The sequence below is a fragment of the Myxocyprinus asiaticus genome, chromosome 30, assembly GCF_019703515.2.
Source record: "Myxocyprinus asiaticus isolate MX2 ecotype Aquarium Trade chromosome 30, UBuf_Myxa_2, whole genome shotgun sequence".
NCBI classification, from domain to species: Eukaryota; Metazoa; Chordata; class Actinopteri; order Cypriniformes; family Catostomidae; genus Myxocyprinus; species Myxocyprinus asiaticus.
This window is the reverse complement of record NC_059373.1, coordinates 36,482,366-36,498,824: the sequence shown is the minus strand read 5'-3', so window position 1 is coordinate 36,498,824 and position 16,459 is coordinate 36,482,366. Positions and strand designations below refer to the sequence as shown.

General features: G+C 39.2%; 1 protein-coding gene across 1 annotated transcript in view; it reads left to right on the top strand.

Annotated features, from left to right (window-relative positions):
- LOC127420692 (E3 ubiquitin-protein ligase RNF19A-like) overlaps positions 1 to 16,056 on the top strand; it is a 74,834-nt gene extending 58,778 nt beyond the window's left edge. The window contains exons 3-10 of the mRNA XM_051663172.1: positions 3,152 to 3,360; positions 3,709 to 3,853; positions 4,034 to 4,196; positions 7,009 to 7,123; positions 7,364 to 7,525; positions 9,264 to 9,477; positions 9,984 to 10,127; positions 13,012 to 16,056. Coding sequence (XP_051519132.1) covers positions 3,152 to 3,360; positions 3,709 to 3,853; positions 4,034 to 4,196; positions 7,009 to 7,123; positions 7,364 to 7,525; positions 9,264 to 9,477; positions 9,984 to 10,127; positions 13,012 to 13,744 — 1,885 coding nt within the window. The 3' untranslated portion in view covers positions 13,745 to 16,056. The remainder of the gene's footprint in view (positions 1 to 3,151; positions 3,361 to 3,708; positions 3,854 to 4,033; positions 4,197 to 7,008; positions 7,124 to 7,363; positions 7,526 to 9,263; positions 9,478 to 9,983; positions 10,128 to 13,011) is intronic.
- The last annotated feature ends 403 nt before the right edge of the window (positions 16,057 to 16,459 follow it).

Genomic DNA, 16,459 nt, shown 5'->3' with positions numbered 1-16,459 from the left:
TTTCAGAAATGCTTTTCTGCATAGCACTGTTGTAACGTGTGATTATTTGGGTTACTGTCACCTTCCTGTCAGCTTGGACCATTCTGGCTATTATCCTCTGACCTCCATCATTAACAAGCCATTTTCGCCCACAGAACTGCTGCTCGCTGGATGTTTTTTTTTCGCACCATTCTCTATACACTCTAGAGACTGTTGCACATGAAAATCCCAGGAGATCAGCAGTTACAGAAATACTCAAACCAGCCCTTCTGGCACCAACAATCATGCCACAGTCTAAATCACTGAGATCACATTAGCATTCTGAGATGATATTCTTCTTACCACAATTGTACAGAGGGGTTATCTGAGTTACCGTAGACTTTGTCAGTTTGAACTAGTCTGGCCATTTTTTGTTGACCTCTCTCATCAACAAGGCGTTTCCATCCACAGAGCTGCCACTCACTGGATGTTTTTTTGTTTTTGGCACCATTCTGAGTAAACTCTAGAAACTGTTGTATGTGAAAATCCCAGGAGATCAGCAGTTACAGAAATACTCAAACCAGCTCGTCTGGCACCAACAATCATCCATGTGATTATCTAATCAGCCAATCGTGTGGCCGCAGTGCATAAAATCGTGCAAATACGGGTCAGGAGCATCAGTTAATGTTAACATCAACCATTAGAATGAGTTAAAAATGTGATCTCAGTGATTTGGACTGTGCCATGATTATTGGTGCATTGTGAATGGGGCCAATTCGTAAACATTAAAGTATTCACTGTTTCAAAAGACGTAAGCCAGTGATTTTCAAAGACTTGGACAGTAAGCCCCCCTTCAGAGAAAATTTACAAGACTGCACCCACGTTGACCAACACCAACAGAACTCTGACTCAAACTGGAGGTCTGATTTCAGCTGTTCATCTATTTCTTCTCACATAATTACATAATTTCAATGGAAATCCATAAAAATGTCCATGTATGGGGCCTGGGTATCTCAGCAAGTAAAGGCGCCTCCAGGTGTGGTAGTCAGCGTAACCTCGAATCCAGGGCGTGCTGAGTGACTCCAGTCAGGCTTCCTAAGCAACCAGTTGGCCCGGTTTCTAGGGTGGGTAGAGTCACATTGGGTTAACCTCCTAGTGGTCACTATAATGTGGTTCTTGCTCTCGGTGGGGCTTGTGGTGAGTTGTGTGTGGATGCCGTGGGAATAGCGTGAGCCTCCACACTAGGTCTCCGCGGTAACGCGCTCAATAACATAAGATGCGCAAATTGACTATCTCAGACGCGGAGGCAACTGAGATTCATCCTCCACCACCCGGACTGAGGCGAGTCAACTATGCCACCATGAGGACTTAGAGGACATTGGGAATTGGGCATGCCAAATTGGGGAGAAAAGGGGAAAAAATCAACAACAAAATTAAATAAATAAAAAATGTCCATGTATGTATTTATTTTGTTAGTAGTAGCGCAATAAGCGGGATAATGTACAGTCAGACAGCTGTTATCGCAAAATAAACCCCTTCAGGCCTGGGTGATACAGGCCAGGGTCTTGATCACTCTGTCTAGGTTTATTTTACGATAACAACCGTCTTTTCCTTACTTATTTTTTCTGTGTAAAGTTGTATCCAACTTAGTTACCATGACGATGTAACACCATAAACCCTAAAACGACCTTAAAAACATTTCTGCCTTTCAACCCTCCCAAAATCTAAAGTCTAAATTATTTTCTGTTGTAATTAACATTATTCCACAAATAATGTCGATTGAGATTAAAGAAAGATGGCACAAGCACACTTTTCAAGCACAAAAATTTGCACAAGTTTGTTTTTTTAAATGATGAAACAACACATATGCTGTTCAAAATGAAGACAAAAGTATTTGGACTTTCTGGTTTTCAAATGTTAGTGTAACAAAGTAGATGTAGACAAAGCTTCAGACAGAGTGGGTTGTACTGATCCTTCATTGTTGTACTGCTTGCTGAGAATGTGCCGTCTTGGAAAACTGTATCCAGGTTTCCTCAATTTTCTTCCATAAAAATCCATATTATTCCATGCAAAGGATTTGTGTCATAGGCTATTTCAAACTGTGTAGCACATGCCACTTTCTTTGTGTTTACTTTTTTTTTCTTGTTTTGCTGTCACAGTCCTCATTTTGACATAGGCGTATTTGGTTAGGGTTTTTTGTAAATCAAACAGGGGGTGTCTCTTGTCTTAAGTATTGCGTGTACTCTTACACTGTCATGAGTGATGCAGGAATATGGACAGCTCTTATAACAAAGACAGCTCTTATTCGTGGAAGTAGATGCAATGGAGGCTTTTCTCAGATAGAAAACTCACAGTTGACCCAATGACATCTAGTGTGCACCAAGAGTTTGTTGCTTCTTTTGTGTTGATCTAAGTTGTGGATAATTCCACAAGCACACTCAAACATAAAGATCTTTTATAAGGTTTTCATAATATCCTGTAATGATAAACATGAAAGCAGATTTTCATGAACTGTTTTCAACTTATGTAGTCATTATGTGGACTGTCAGAGGCACTTATGCATCTTTTCTGCAAGAAATATCCCTCAGACTAAATCAAGCTGAAAATGAATACAATGAGAATTGAGATATTAAGATTGTGATCTTGTCATCAGTTTCTCAGATCACTCCATCTGTCCCTTGTGACTTGCCATCAACCATCAGCCCTTCGGACAAGAACAAACCAGCTTTGTTGAACGGGTTCTCATTATTAATGATCAGTTGAGAATGTCCAGGGCTGCCTGTAATTAATGATGCCATCATTTCTGATGAACAGGGCAATTAGTCTAGAGTGATCAGACTATCAACATCCACTTATGTTGGTACTATTTTCCTGCAGGGTTTTCTAAAGGATTCTGTTTTTGAATCCACCACATATTATTTTTCTATTTTACAAATTACTGTTATTATTTAGCGAGTCACTCTTTGGACCGTTACAAACCGATGACATGCGAGTGAGTCATTCGAAGAACGGTATAATAAGAGTCATTTACATGAATTGGATGACTCTATAGGTGTAACTGTGTAGATTCAGTAGCAATTCAGGATATTTAGCAATATGAGTATATTTGCATGCATGTATGCTAGTACATTAACAGCTATACACCTGCAATCCTTTCAGCTCCGAGTGTTTTGGTCTGTGTTTAAACTGACAGGTATGCAGTCATTGCCTTCGGTTGTGCCAGCTGTCCAAAGATCACATGTGGTCGTGAGGGCTGTGGAACTGAATTCTGTTACCACTGTAAACAGCTGTGGCACCCCAACCAGACCTGTGACGCCGCCCGACAGCAGAGAGCCCAGAGTCTCAGACTGAGACCCTTCAGATCATCTTCACTCAGCTACAGCCAGGAGAGCGGAGCTGCAGGTAAGCCCACCACACAAACACACACACACCTCTTACAATCTCATGCCACTTTGCATCTTGGAAACTTGTGTGGGAATCCATAACTGTGATTTTGCAAAGATGTGGGTGTATGTCATTACGCAAACATGTCAGCACAGAAATACAGTTAATTATAAACATTGACTTGTTGATGCATTCTATTTTTTCTAAGTTCCTACATTTCCTAATGATAAAACAGTGGAATGCTGTCATGGATGAATGTTATGAAACAGCATGATTCCACATGTGATTTTAAATGGAATGCAGCATAAATCTCGTGCCTCATGTCAAGAGAGTTGTTGTAAACAGATGTGTCTGTGAATTCTAAAGCTGATGATATAAAGCCATGTCCCCGCTGTGCGGCCTACATCATTAAGATGAACGATGGGAGCTGTAATCACATGACCTGCGCTGTTTGTGGCTGTGAGTTCTGCTGGCTATGCATGAAGGAGATCTCAGACCTGCACTACTTAAGGTTGGTTTGCTGAACACAACTGAGTATTACCGACACATCACAGTAACTATGATACAGATATTGTGAGACTTCAATTTGTACGTGCCAAATCACACAAACGAAAAGTAATCTCTTTATTGTCTCTATATGATTGGTGAAGTACAGTTAAGTTTGATGCTTATTTGTCTGTTCCTGTCATAGTCCTTCAGGGTGCACGTTCTGGGGTAAAAAGCCATGGAGTAGGAAGAAGAAGATCCTGTGGCAGTTGGGCACACTCGTAGGTGCTCCAGTTGGCATTGCACTGATTGCTGGCATCGCCATACCTGCAATGGTCATCGGGATTCCTGTTTATGTGGGGAGAAAGGTGGGTGGCCCAGTGTGTGAATGTTGAGAAAAGAGGTAGTTTAATTCAGGTTCTTATTAGCCTTATGTCATATCAGGATGTTTTTCCTTTTTAGCATAGAATGGCATGTTGACCTGTCCAGAAAATTATGTTACATACGCAATAATTTAGTTATATTATTATTATATAAAAAATAACCAAAAAATGTTCAGTTTTGGACTGGGCTTGCAAGTTTTACTGAATGTTAATCTCAAGATGTGCAGCATCAGTGGTCTTCAAGCCAGCTTGAGAGTTTGGCATATGCGGTTAAGAAATGAAAGTTCATGCATCTCCTTTGGTACTGTTTTGACCTGCATGTGAGCACTCCAAACAAACTCAGACCATTTTCTGTGTGGTTCATTTATAATGAGCTTTATAAACGCAAAGCGCTCCGTCTTAAATGTTTGCATATTTGTGATTCCAAATATATTTGGCCGTAACTCATTACAATACAAAACAAATGACATGCAAATACTCCAGAATTTTCTTCCTGTCACCATATAGAACAAGTGCAAATAAAATCACACGATTCGCAACTTGTCGACACAATTCTTTAGATTATGTCTTTAATCAAATTGAGTGGGTTACACTGAGGAAAAATAGACGTCAGGCGATTTCTCTTTGTAAACCGGTTTCTTGAGATTCTTTTTTTTTTATGACAAGGATAATAAAGGCCCTTATTTAAACTGCCTGAAAAAACAGTTACTTTTTATAAACCCTCATAGAACTGGTGCTTTTTTAATCACTATAGAAATAGCTGAGATTTTACCTTTTTTTTTTTTTTTTTTTTTTTTAGCAGGGAACATTTATAGAGTGTTGAATTTTTTTCAGTACTGATTTTTGGATTAAGATATGTGTGGCTTAATGTGCAGCTTGTCTCTGTGAACCAGGTTAACCCACTGTAAACTGGGTCACTTGTACAATGATTAATAACATTTTAAATATGCACAGTACAATCTGAATTTCATTAGGAAGGGATTTCTGTAATGGTCTGTTTATCTGACCCAAATTCTAACTGAGCTTTGAATTGGGAAATTATATGACCTAAATGTCTCATCACACACAGCCCTGTTTGATATTTAAGAGACTCTTGTAATTACAGCCAATTAAATTAACATTTGTGCTCAAAAGTTTGGATACCCTGGCAGAAATCGTGAAATTTTGGCATTGATTTTGAAAATATGACTGTTCTTTTATTTAAGGATAGTGATCATATGAAGCCATTTATCATCACATAGTTGTTTGGCTCCTTTTTAAATCATAATGATAACAGAAATCGCCCAAATGGCCCTGATCAAAAGTTTACATACCCTTGAATGTTTGGCCTTGTTACAGACACACAAGGAAACACACACACAGGTTTAAATGGCAATTAAAGTTTAATTGCCCACACTTGTGACTTTTTAAATTGCAATTAGTGTCTATATATAAATAGTCAATGAGTTTGTTAGCTCTCACATGGATGCACTGAGCAGGCTATATACTGAGCCATGGGGAGCAGAAAAGAACTGTCAAAAGACCTGCGTAACAAGGTAATGGAACTTTATAAAGATGGAAAAGGATATAAAAAGATATCCAAAGCCTTGAAAATGCCAGTCAGTACTGTTCAATCACTTATTAAGAAGTTGAAAATTTGGGGATCTCTTGATACCAAGACAAGGTCAGGTAGACCAAGAAAGATTTCAGCTACAACTGCCAGAAGAATTGTTCGGGATACAAAGAAAAATCCACAGGTAACCTCAGGAGAAATACAGGCTGCTCTGGAAAAAGACGGTGTGGTTGTTTCAAGGAGCACAATATGATGATACTTGAACAAAAATGAGTTGCATGGTCGAGTTGCCAGAAAGAAGCCTTTACTGCACCAGTGCCACAAAAAAAAACCCGGTTACAATATGCCCGACAACACCTTGACACGCCTCACAGCTTCTGGCACACTGTAATTTGGAGTGAAGAGACCAAAATAGAGCTTTATGGTCACAACCATAAGCGCTATGTTTGGAGAGGGGTCAACAAGGCTTATAGTGAAAAGAATACCATCCCCAACATGAAGCATGGTGGTGGCTCACTGATGTTTTTGGGGTGTGTGAGCTCTAAAGGCATGGGGAATCTTGTAAAAATTGATGGCAAGATGAATGCAGCGCATGGGACGAAAGCTGCGCATGGGACGCTCTTTGACTTCCCAGCACGACAGTGACCCTAAGCACAAGGCCAAGTTGACCCTCCAGTGGTTACAGCAGAAAAAGGTGAAGGTTCTGGAGTGGCCATCACAGTCTCCTGACCTTAATATCATCGAGCCACTCTGGGGAGATCTCAAACGTGCGGTTCATGCAAGACGACCAAAGACTTTGCATGACCTGGAGGCATTTTGCCAAGACGAATGGGCAGCTATACCACCTGCAAGAATTTGGGGCCTCATAGACAACTATTACAAAAGACTGCATGCTGTCATTGATGCTAAAGGGGGCAATACACAGTATTAAGAACTAAGGTATGCAGACATTTGAACAGGGGTCATTTCATTTTTTTCATTGTTACCATGTTTTGTTTTATGATTGTGCCATTCTGTTATAACCTACAGTTGAATATGAATCCCATAAGAAATAAAAGAAATGTGTTTTGCCTGCTCACTCATGTTTTCTTTAAAAATGGTACATATATTACCAAGGGTATGCAAACTTTTGAGCACAACTGTGTCATGAATAACTAAAGTGTAATTAAATCTAGATAGAGTGATAAATGTGTATGAGGAGTGAGACCGATGCTTGTAATCATTCTTTGAATCCATGTGCTTCAGATTCATAATCGTTATGAGGGTAAGGACATCTCCAAGCACAAAAGGAACCTGGTGATAGCAGGCGGCGTGACGCTGTCAGTGATTGTGTCTCCAGTGGTTGCTGCTGTCACTGTCGGTAAGCAGGCTCTTAAACTTCCTTTTTCATCCTTTTTTGCTTACTAAGTCACTTTATGACTGAAATTACAGCAGTAGATTTATGGTTTAAAATGTAACACTTTTCTGTTGCTACTTTGCAAGCACTGGTATTTACTTGAGGAAATGTAAATCTAGTTGGCAATCTGCTATCCAGTGTAAATGTGGTTGTACTGCTATAAAGTTAGTATTTTGTAACATGTTATAATGTGCATTTATGTAGGGATTGGAGTGCCCATCATGTTGGCGTATGTCTACGGCGTGGTGCCAATCTCCCTGTGTCGCAGCGGTGGTTGCGGCGTGTCTGCTGGGAATGGCAAAGGCGTGCGCATTGAGTTTGATGATGAGAACGAAATGAATGTGGGCACCGGAGCAGCTGTGACTGGTGAGTGACCCTCACTGAAGGCAAACACATGTCTGTCGTTAACACCTCTGATCACGCAAGAGTCTTCATTACAGTGTCAAACAACTGTTATGACAAACATGGTTCAAAACCTTTATCAGCCTGCAGTTTTTATTAGAATCTCTTCTTTTTGCCTCATTCTTTCTCTCTAGTCTGTCTTGGCCATCTCTACCTCATGATTTGTCTATCACATTTCACACTTTCTCTTCTCATCGCTCATGTTTAATGCAAACATGTGAAAGGCACTGCAGTTTCAAGTGCTCTTCCTGGAGAGCCCATTTGAATTGTAGCAGGATGTTCTAGATTAATGTGATTGGATCGCTCCTGTTATAATCAGTGAAGCTGTTCAATGAAGCTGTCTGCGTGACCTGTAGACAAGATGCGTGACCTGCGGACAAGATAAGGATAAGGATTTCTTATGTTCCTCATTTGTAATTCATTTTGGATAAAGGCGTCTGCTATATGACTAAATGTAAATTCCTTGCACAGCTTCATTCATTATAATGGGAGTAATCTAGTCACTTTTAGAGCTCTATCAAACTTACAAAGATACATAAGATACAAACGTATCAAATTTTTTCCAAAGTTGGAAAAAATGTCGTTCACCTACCAGAGATAATATGTGTGCTACAGTTGTTAGCTGCACGTATCCAGCCGTCTCGCTTCATTGCAGCGGTTTATGTGTCCATTAGCAGTTGCTTTTTTGGAGATCTAAACACTTCAATTTCCGTTAGTTCCAGGCATCCAGGGAGCATCCAGACACTTTACAACATGAGCCTCATTTTAATAATGACATTTTATGACAATCGTGTTAATGTTAACATTAATCATGTTAAAGTCACTATGAATGAAGCGACTCCCGCTGTTGTTTTGAATAAGTTTGAAACTATCAGGAAACCGACTTCCTTAAACCGACGAATAGTCTTTGAAAGAGACTCGTGTCTCTGCAGAACAAAAATAGGCGTTTCCAATCATTGGGCGTTTTCAAACCAGGATGGGTGTTCTTCAACTGCTACACGATTTGCCTACTACATTGAGATTCCCTACTTTCATCGGATAGTTGAAAAACACCCATCCCCATTTGAAAACACCCACAGATTGAGAAATGCCCATTATTGTTCTGCAGAGACCTGTACTTCCCTTGAAATGGTCTATTGGACTACAATATCATAGAGAATTTAAGGGGTGGCTTCTTTTGACTTACTGGGCCAGTAAGTAACTTCCTAACAATGCCCTAGCAACCACCCACAACACCCTAACATTGTGGTGGTGACTTTTTACTAGACTGCACAACTTGCATTTTCTTCAGTAAATGTTAAAATGTAGTTGTTGTTTAATAGTTTAGTCTAACACTCGAGTTAGGAAGTAACAAGTTAGGAAATTGGAGTTGATTATATTCCCATCTGGCAGCTGTAGCACTGTAGCAAACATTACCAGACCATGAGCCTTTTCCAGATGCAGCTTCTGATACTCAAGGATCAAATAGCTTAATTTCTCAAGCACCATATAATTCCGTGAAGCTCAGGTAATGCTGGGAGAAAGTAGCTTTTGTCCCGATGTGCAGTGTAGGCTATGTGGTTTGGAAGCAAGCTCATATGTAATGTGAGACAAAGGTGCATCAATGGAGCTATACTGCTGATTTCATCAGTTCCCTTAATCCCTCACATTAAAAAGCACAGTATTGCTTCCTAATAACTACAATGCTCTCTGTCTGTCACAGACACCACTTCAGTAGCAGAGACCAGGCATAACCCCAGCATCGGCGAGGGCAGTGTTGGGGGTCTAATGGGCAGCCTGAGTGCCAGCGGGAGCCACATGGATCGTATCGGAGCTATGAGAGACAACCTGAGTGAGAACGCCAGCACTATGGCCCTCGCTGGGGCCAGCATCACCGGCAGCCTGTCAGGAAGTGCCATGGTCAACTGCTTCAACAGGTCTGACATTTACAAATAATCCTATATTTGAGACAGCAGTGTTTACTTGTGCTTACAACGTTCATAGGGCATTTAAAAGCATTAAATGAAATGCGGCTAATTTTAAAAAGAAGAACTTACAAAAATGAAGTGGCCAATTGCTATGGGTGTAATGAGACTGCGTTTTGATGTTTAGTGCTGTCGATGTGTTTTAGGCTTTGTAATAAATCATGTGCCCGATTAATGCCAAAAAAAAAGGCCTTTTATTTGCCTTAGTTGCTATAATTCTCAGATTTACAGTACATTTATATTCCGTGTTCTCCGTTCAGATTATTGTCACCCTTGTTGGCTGTTTCTAAACCTAGACAGCATTTAGGACATTATAGGCATTTCCTGAATCTTTGAATCAAACTTTCTGAAGCTTATAATGCCCGAAAGTGGCATCTAGGAAGGTAGCATGTTTTGAAACACTTCTGCATGAGTGTGCATGCATGAGAGTTAATATAGCTGTTTCTTTTGTCTCTCAGGTTAGAGGTTCAAGCTGATGTACAGAAGGAGCGCTGCAGTCTCAGTGGGGAGTCTGGCACTGTCAGTCTGGGGACAATCAGCGACAACGCTAGTACCAAAGCAATGGCTGGATCCATTCTTAACGCCTACTTGCCTCTGGACAGGTGTGTATTCTTATACCTGAAAAAATTAATATGCAATTAATAGGTACTTTCTCACACACAGCCTTTGTGTGAGATGTAAACACAATTTTTCCATTTAGAGATGAACAGGACACATTGATGAAATGGCAACAGTTTTGGGAAGTTTTATAGCAGTTGTAACTGAAAAAGTTATATTGATGCAATTGTGAACAAAGCAGTAACATTAAAGGAATGTTCCATGTTCAATATGCATTTGTGGCATAATATTGATTACCCCAAAAAATAATTTTGACTTGCTCCTCTCTTTAAAAAAAGCAAAATCTGGGTTACAGTGAGGCACTTACAATGGAAAAGAATGGGGCCAATCCGTAATGTGTAAAATATTCACCGTTTCAAAAGTATAGCCACAAGATGTAACCAATATGTGTTAACATGATTTTATTGTGATAAAATCACTTACTAACTTCTGTGAAAAGTTATAGCCAATTTTACACCTTTGTTGCCGTGATGATGTAATATCAACAAACCCTAAAATGACTGTAAAAATGACAATTTAAACAACTTTACTGCTCAAATAATACATGAGTTTTAACAGATGAATTAATGCAAGTGCTTTTATAAAATTATAAGCTTCAAATTTCTGTTCAAACCCTCCAATAATTGGCCACATTCATTTTCATTGTAAGTGCCTCACTGCAGCCGTTTTGTTTTTGCTATTAAAGAAAAGGCGGGACGAGTAGAAATTAATTTTTGTGATAATCAACATTGAATTTTTCATTAAAATGTAAAACATTTTATATTTTCAGTCTGACTAAACCAATCCATCTTCTTTTCAACACTTTTTAGATCCAGTTAAGTCCTCTAAGTAAGCACTACTTTTTTTTTTCTTCTTGAATATCCTATTTCACTTGGAAATAAGGTCGTATTATGGAAGTAAAATGGGTTGTGCCATATCATGTTGACTTCAACAGTTTGAGTATGTTCTAGGTTTACTCATTCATGTATCCAGTCAGAAATGCCATTTTAGTGGTGTAAGAATAGTAGGGCTGCAACAACGAATCGATAAAATAGATAATTATTGATAATGGAAATCATCGACAACGAATTTCAATATCGATTAGTTGGATATATGCAACGAGCACGGAGAAGCTCCGTCAGTGACTTTACTTTACAGCTCAGTGAAAATGTGTTGCATGATGAGACTTATTTGAAAAACAATGGAGACAAGTTGAAGCAGAAAAAAAAACGACCCAAGTTGTCCAGCGCACGAGAGTACTTAACACTTCAAAGAAGATCATAATAAGCACACAGTTTAATGTGGAGCAGTTGCTGCTTCAGGTGCATTGATAGAGGGCTTGTGCTGTTTGATGTGCTTAAGAGTTGCTTCTCTCCAGCGCGTAACTTAATTTTACTGCTGTTTTCTTTGTTTTATAATACATGATATGGATTCAAAATCAGGCGCGTGTTACCACATATTTTGCAAAACCGTTCGTTACCACATGCGAATCTCCATTAAACTTCACTGAGCGTTGAGCAAGGGAGCTCGTGCATCCGCATCAATCAAACCGTTTGCGATGCAGAAAGGGAGCGCCATCATTTTGATTTAATTTGTGCAACATCATACCTCGACTTCAGTTTCAATAATCAGTTGTGCACCTCTTATGCATATCACATCGATGTCTCAGAGGTCAAAGTGTGCCGTATTAAGTGTTTTAAATGGTTTCACCTCCTCATGCGAGCGCATAATACAATGAACAATGTTATTATCAGCACGAGAGAGAATTTGCACTGCGTGTACAGATAATTGTACTATATTAAACTGTGTATAATGCTAAATAATAATTATAAGGGTCCTGATATTTGATAGTCCTCCTGATAATGTAATGTCTGATTTCACCAGTAAATTTATACCTTGGCAAACATTATTTTACTGGATCCATGGATACACATAGTTTTGAAAAGAATAATTTAGAAACGTAATCTGTGACGATACTATTTTAAAACCTACAATATTAATTTAAAATGCTTAATGTATGTAATCAATGACAGTGTACAAGCATATGTATTTAACATAATTATGTATTTTTCAGCTGGGCAGAATTATTAATATTTCTATTCTGGTGTCACCATTGCCCTCTGCTGGACTGATTTTTAGTCCCAGTCCATCCCCAATGGATCATTTTATTCTTTAATAAACAGTACTTTTTGTTAAGTTTTACAATAAAGGAACTGTTTTGCATATGTCCTGAAAGTAATAATGATAGTAATTAATAAAAACTTTACATTTTCATGCTTTGTTTAAAGTTTTGTGAGTATAGAATCGTGAATTCAGTACTGTAAATTGAACAAAATCCGTACGCCTTTATCATATAAAAAAAAAATTATCCGATTAATCGTAAAAATAATCGAAGATTAATCAATTATCAAAATAATCATTAGTTGCTGCCCTAAAGAATAGTAGCAATACATATAAAACACACAGTACTGTTGTTTGCGTGAATAGCTGATGTTTTACTGGTTTTTTTTTGCAAATTAACAGGTTTTATTTGTGACTCTCGTCAGTACATTTACATGCACAATTATTATTGATCTTAACTGGGTTTTTGCGTAACCAAGCTACAGTTTTCATCTGTCTGTCCAAGTACACATGAAGCAATGCGTAATGGACAATTCAAAGTAAGATCGTCTGCTGAGGAAATATGAAATCCACCTGGTTGTGCATCACCTTTGTCTTTCAAAGCATGCGCACAATCCTGAGGCCATTAAAGTGTACAAATGCTGGATGAAGCAGAGCTACAATTGCATAGCTCTGTTAGTCTGAATTTGCAAAAATTGGACTGAAGTTTTACAAAACATTTCATCTGTTTATCTTAAATGTAATGAAGCGTATTTTCGTTTGTTACAGAGATGGGAACAGTATGGAGGTGCAGGTGGATGTGGAATCGAAACGTGGGAAGCTTAGACACCACAGTGGTAGCAGCAGTATGGATGATGGCAGCAGTGGGGGCCACGGTGCCAGCATTTGTCCCTCCGGCTGCCCCCACGAGGGCAGGTGCGGCTCTTCTCGCTGGGTCTTGGAGCCCTCCTCCACCCCTTCCTCCTCTTCTGGCAAGAAGAGCAAAGGCAAATTGCGAAAGAAGAGTGGAGGCACCAAGATCAACGAGACTCGTGAAGACATGGATGCCCAGCTGCTGGAGCAGCGTAGTACCAACTCCAGCGAGTTAGACTCACCCTCTCTGAGCGGCAGCCTGCCCTCTGTGGCCGACTCGCACTCCAGCCACTTCTCTGAGGTCAGCTGCTCTGACCTGGACGCCTGCAGACCACCCTGCTATGAGACTTATGGTCGGCATCCCAACATGGGCGGAACGATCAGCCCACTCCCCGAAGTTGAGTACGACCGGTTGGAAAACTGTCCAGCCTCTGCGAGTCTCCCCCAGGCTTCGGTTGCCCCTCTCACCACTGATGGAGCAGCGGAGCGCCCCCTGTGCTACATTGCAGAGGAGAACATGAGTTTAATCTGTGCGGCTGATCTGGATGCTGGCGCTAGTGCGAGCTCGAGCTCACCTAAAGGACACAATAACAACTTTTCTCAGCCGACTAGCCCTGTGCGTAACGCTTGTATTCAAACAGAGATATAACAAGACAGGTTTGAGTTAACCCAAATGCTAGCTTTCAAAGCTAACCTCATCCACTTTATTACCAAGGATTGCACACTGAATTTTAAATAAAAGCTTGTATGAGTTTCAAGGAGGTTGTATTTTCAGGTCGGCCATTGTTTAATCGAATGTTGGAGAAGGAACGCCACTATTTACACTGGTCAGGGGCAGGATATTCCGCAAGGGTTAAAAAAAGCTCTCTTCTGATTGACAGGTTGTATGAGGGCCTGTTAGCTTGGGCGTACAGTTGGACTAAAGCTCTGACAAGATTCGGAAAGGCAACAGATGAATGTAAGGCGGCAAGTGATGCACAGATACTGAAGTTGACATGATGATGATGTAGCTGTCAATCACATATGCCTCTATTTCAGTGTTCAGGGTCGCGCTGATCAACGACCTCAACAGTGAGGAATGAATCTCACGAAGAACATGTTCAGGTCATATTTCACCCCAAAATTAGTAACAATATTTTGGATAAAGAAAATGAAATCTATTTTTAGGACCATTAGGATTTGTTTGCATTGTAACATTATTTGTATGACTAAGCTGCCACAATCTGTAAGTAACTTCTAAGTAATTACTGGAAAATTACTAATTACCGAGGGGAAAATGGTGCTTCCCCCTAAATTCTCATTACCGCAATGCATTTTTGTATTTCCCATTATTTTCAATGGTGATTTTCATGTATTCTCATTACTTGTGTACAGTAATTTTTTAGTTACTGTATAATTTAGTTTAATAATTACTGTTATACAGTAATATAGTATAATTACAGGAAAAAATACTGTTATTTTTTTCTTTAATTTAAATCAGCATAAATTTAAGGAAATACATCAAAAAATAACGAATAAGTTGTTTAAATCTCTTTTTTTTTTTTTTCGCATTGCACTAATGAGAATTCAGGTTTTCTTTGCATTACGATAGTGATAATTTGGGGGATTTGAGAATTTGTTACATTATAGTATTGAAAATTAATTGTTTAGTTTTTTGCATTGTAATAAAACTAAATAATGGGGGGGGGGGGGGGGCTGAAATATGACCTGGGCATGTTCTTCACAGGTTTTGTGAGATTTACCCATGTTTTCAGGCTCCTTTACTAGACATATACACACACATACTCTCAGTTACCCAACATATAGCTTTAGTTGGAGAAATCTGCATCTTCTCAAATGCAAGGGGGATGTTGGGAGGGATCCGATGTTCGTAAAGACCAGCCCATAAGGGACCAGGCAATAGATTTCCCTTCACCACAGTGAACCTTCTTGTAAATGATTGCGTTTTTAATTTCTTGGGCTTCTTTTGAAAGTAAGATTTCTCTCATCTAGCATCACTGCTTATTTTATGTTTTGTTGAAGCCCTGTGTTGAGGTGCTGGATGAAGCTGTTTGGGCGCCTCCTGCTGGTAGCATGAGGACTTGTCACCAGATCCAAAATATTCCTATGAGATAAGTCACGGAGAAGGAATGTTTAAAAAAAAAAAAAAAAAGCCAAGCCAAGTACACTGATATGGGTGTGAACTGTCTAAGGTGGACTTTGATTCATTTGTATTTATGAAACAGAGGGGTTTGCATCCTCTTTAAACAGTGTAACCATCAATCAACTTTAATTTCAAAGGCTATGATGGTAATCACATTCAGGTCATTTGAACCACCTTATGATTAAGTGATTTTCATTTTTGTATCTGCATTTGACTCATGGTGCCTTTTGGATCATAGAAAAAACAAGTTTGTTTCTCTGGTTTGTGTCTTATAAAATTCAAATGTATTTGGATGAGGCTGAATTGAATGTTAGTGAGGCGGCGTGGCATGTTTCCTCTTGTCCCTGTGCTACACACTTAACGGTTAGGGACTACACAACCAACCGCCTACCAAAGACAGCACTCGGGCTCACCGATGATGACTCCTCACCTTTGAACCCTGCATACTTTAACCAGACTCGCAATTTACAGACTCTGCCGCCTCGGAGCACCGAGTGTCTGACCCATGTGTTTGCACTGTTCTAGTCCTGTTCAGGAGTTCATTTCTGTTCGTCATTCCCGCTGCCATTCTGGGGCTGCTCTGTAATCTCTAAAAACTGATCTAATGCAACAAGCTGCTTTTGTTATTGTTTCTTTCATTTCTTTCATTTGTTTTTCTCATGTTTTGAGCCTTCCTGCCCATATCTGTATGAATATTAGTTCAGAGGCTGGGGCCGATTGATTTCGAACTTGTTCAGAACAGCTTATGATGTTTGTATATTTGCTTTATAATATGCGTGTAAATGTGTATCTAAATGAAAATAAAAACATTGAATCCACATGTGTTGTCTGTCTTTGGTCATCAAAGGCAATTTGTTTTTTGAAATGTGCAAGGTGCATTATATCCATGTAGCCCAGTCTCACACCAAAATGCAAGTAGAATGGCAGTGTATTTAAAATATTTATGAGTCATTGACAAATAAGATTGTCCGAGGTGATAAAATGAGAGATGTAATCTTTGTCTAATTTGGTTTCATAAAAAAAAAAAATGTATGACTATATATATATTACAAATATGATTTTTTTTAAGTCAAGAATATCAAGAAGTTTTCTAAGGGTTACACATATAACCTGAAAAAAGTGCTTTGCATAAAAATTTCTATATATATATATATATAATTTTAAACCTTCACACAGTCTTGAGGGTCTAAAGGTATTGTTGTTTTTTTTTTGTTGTTTTTT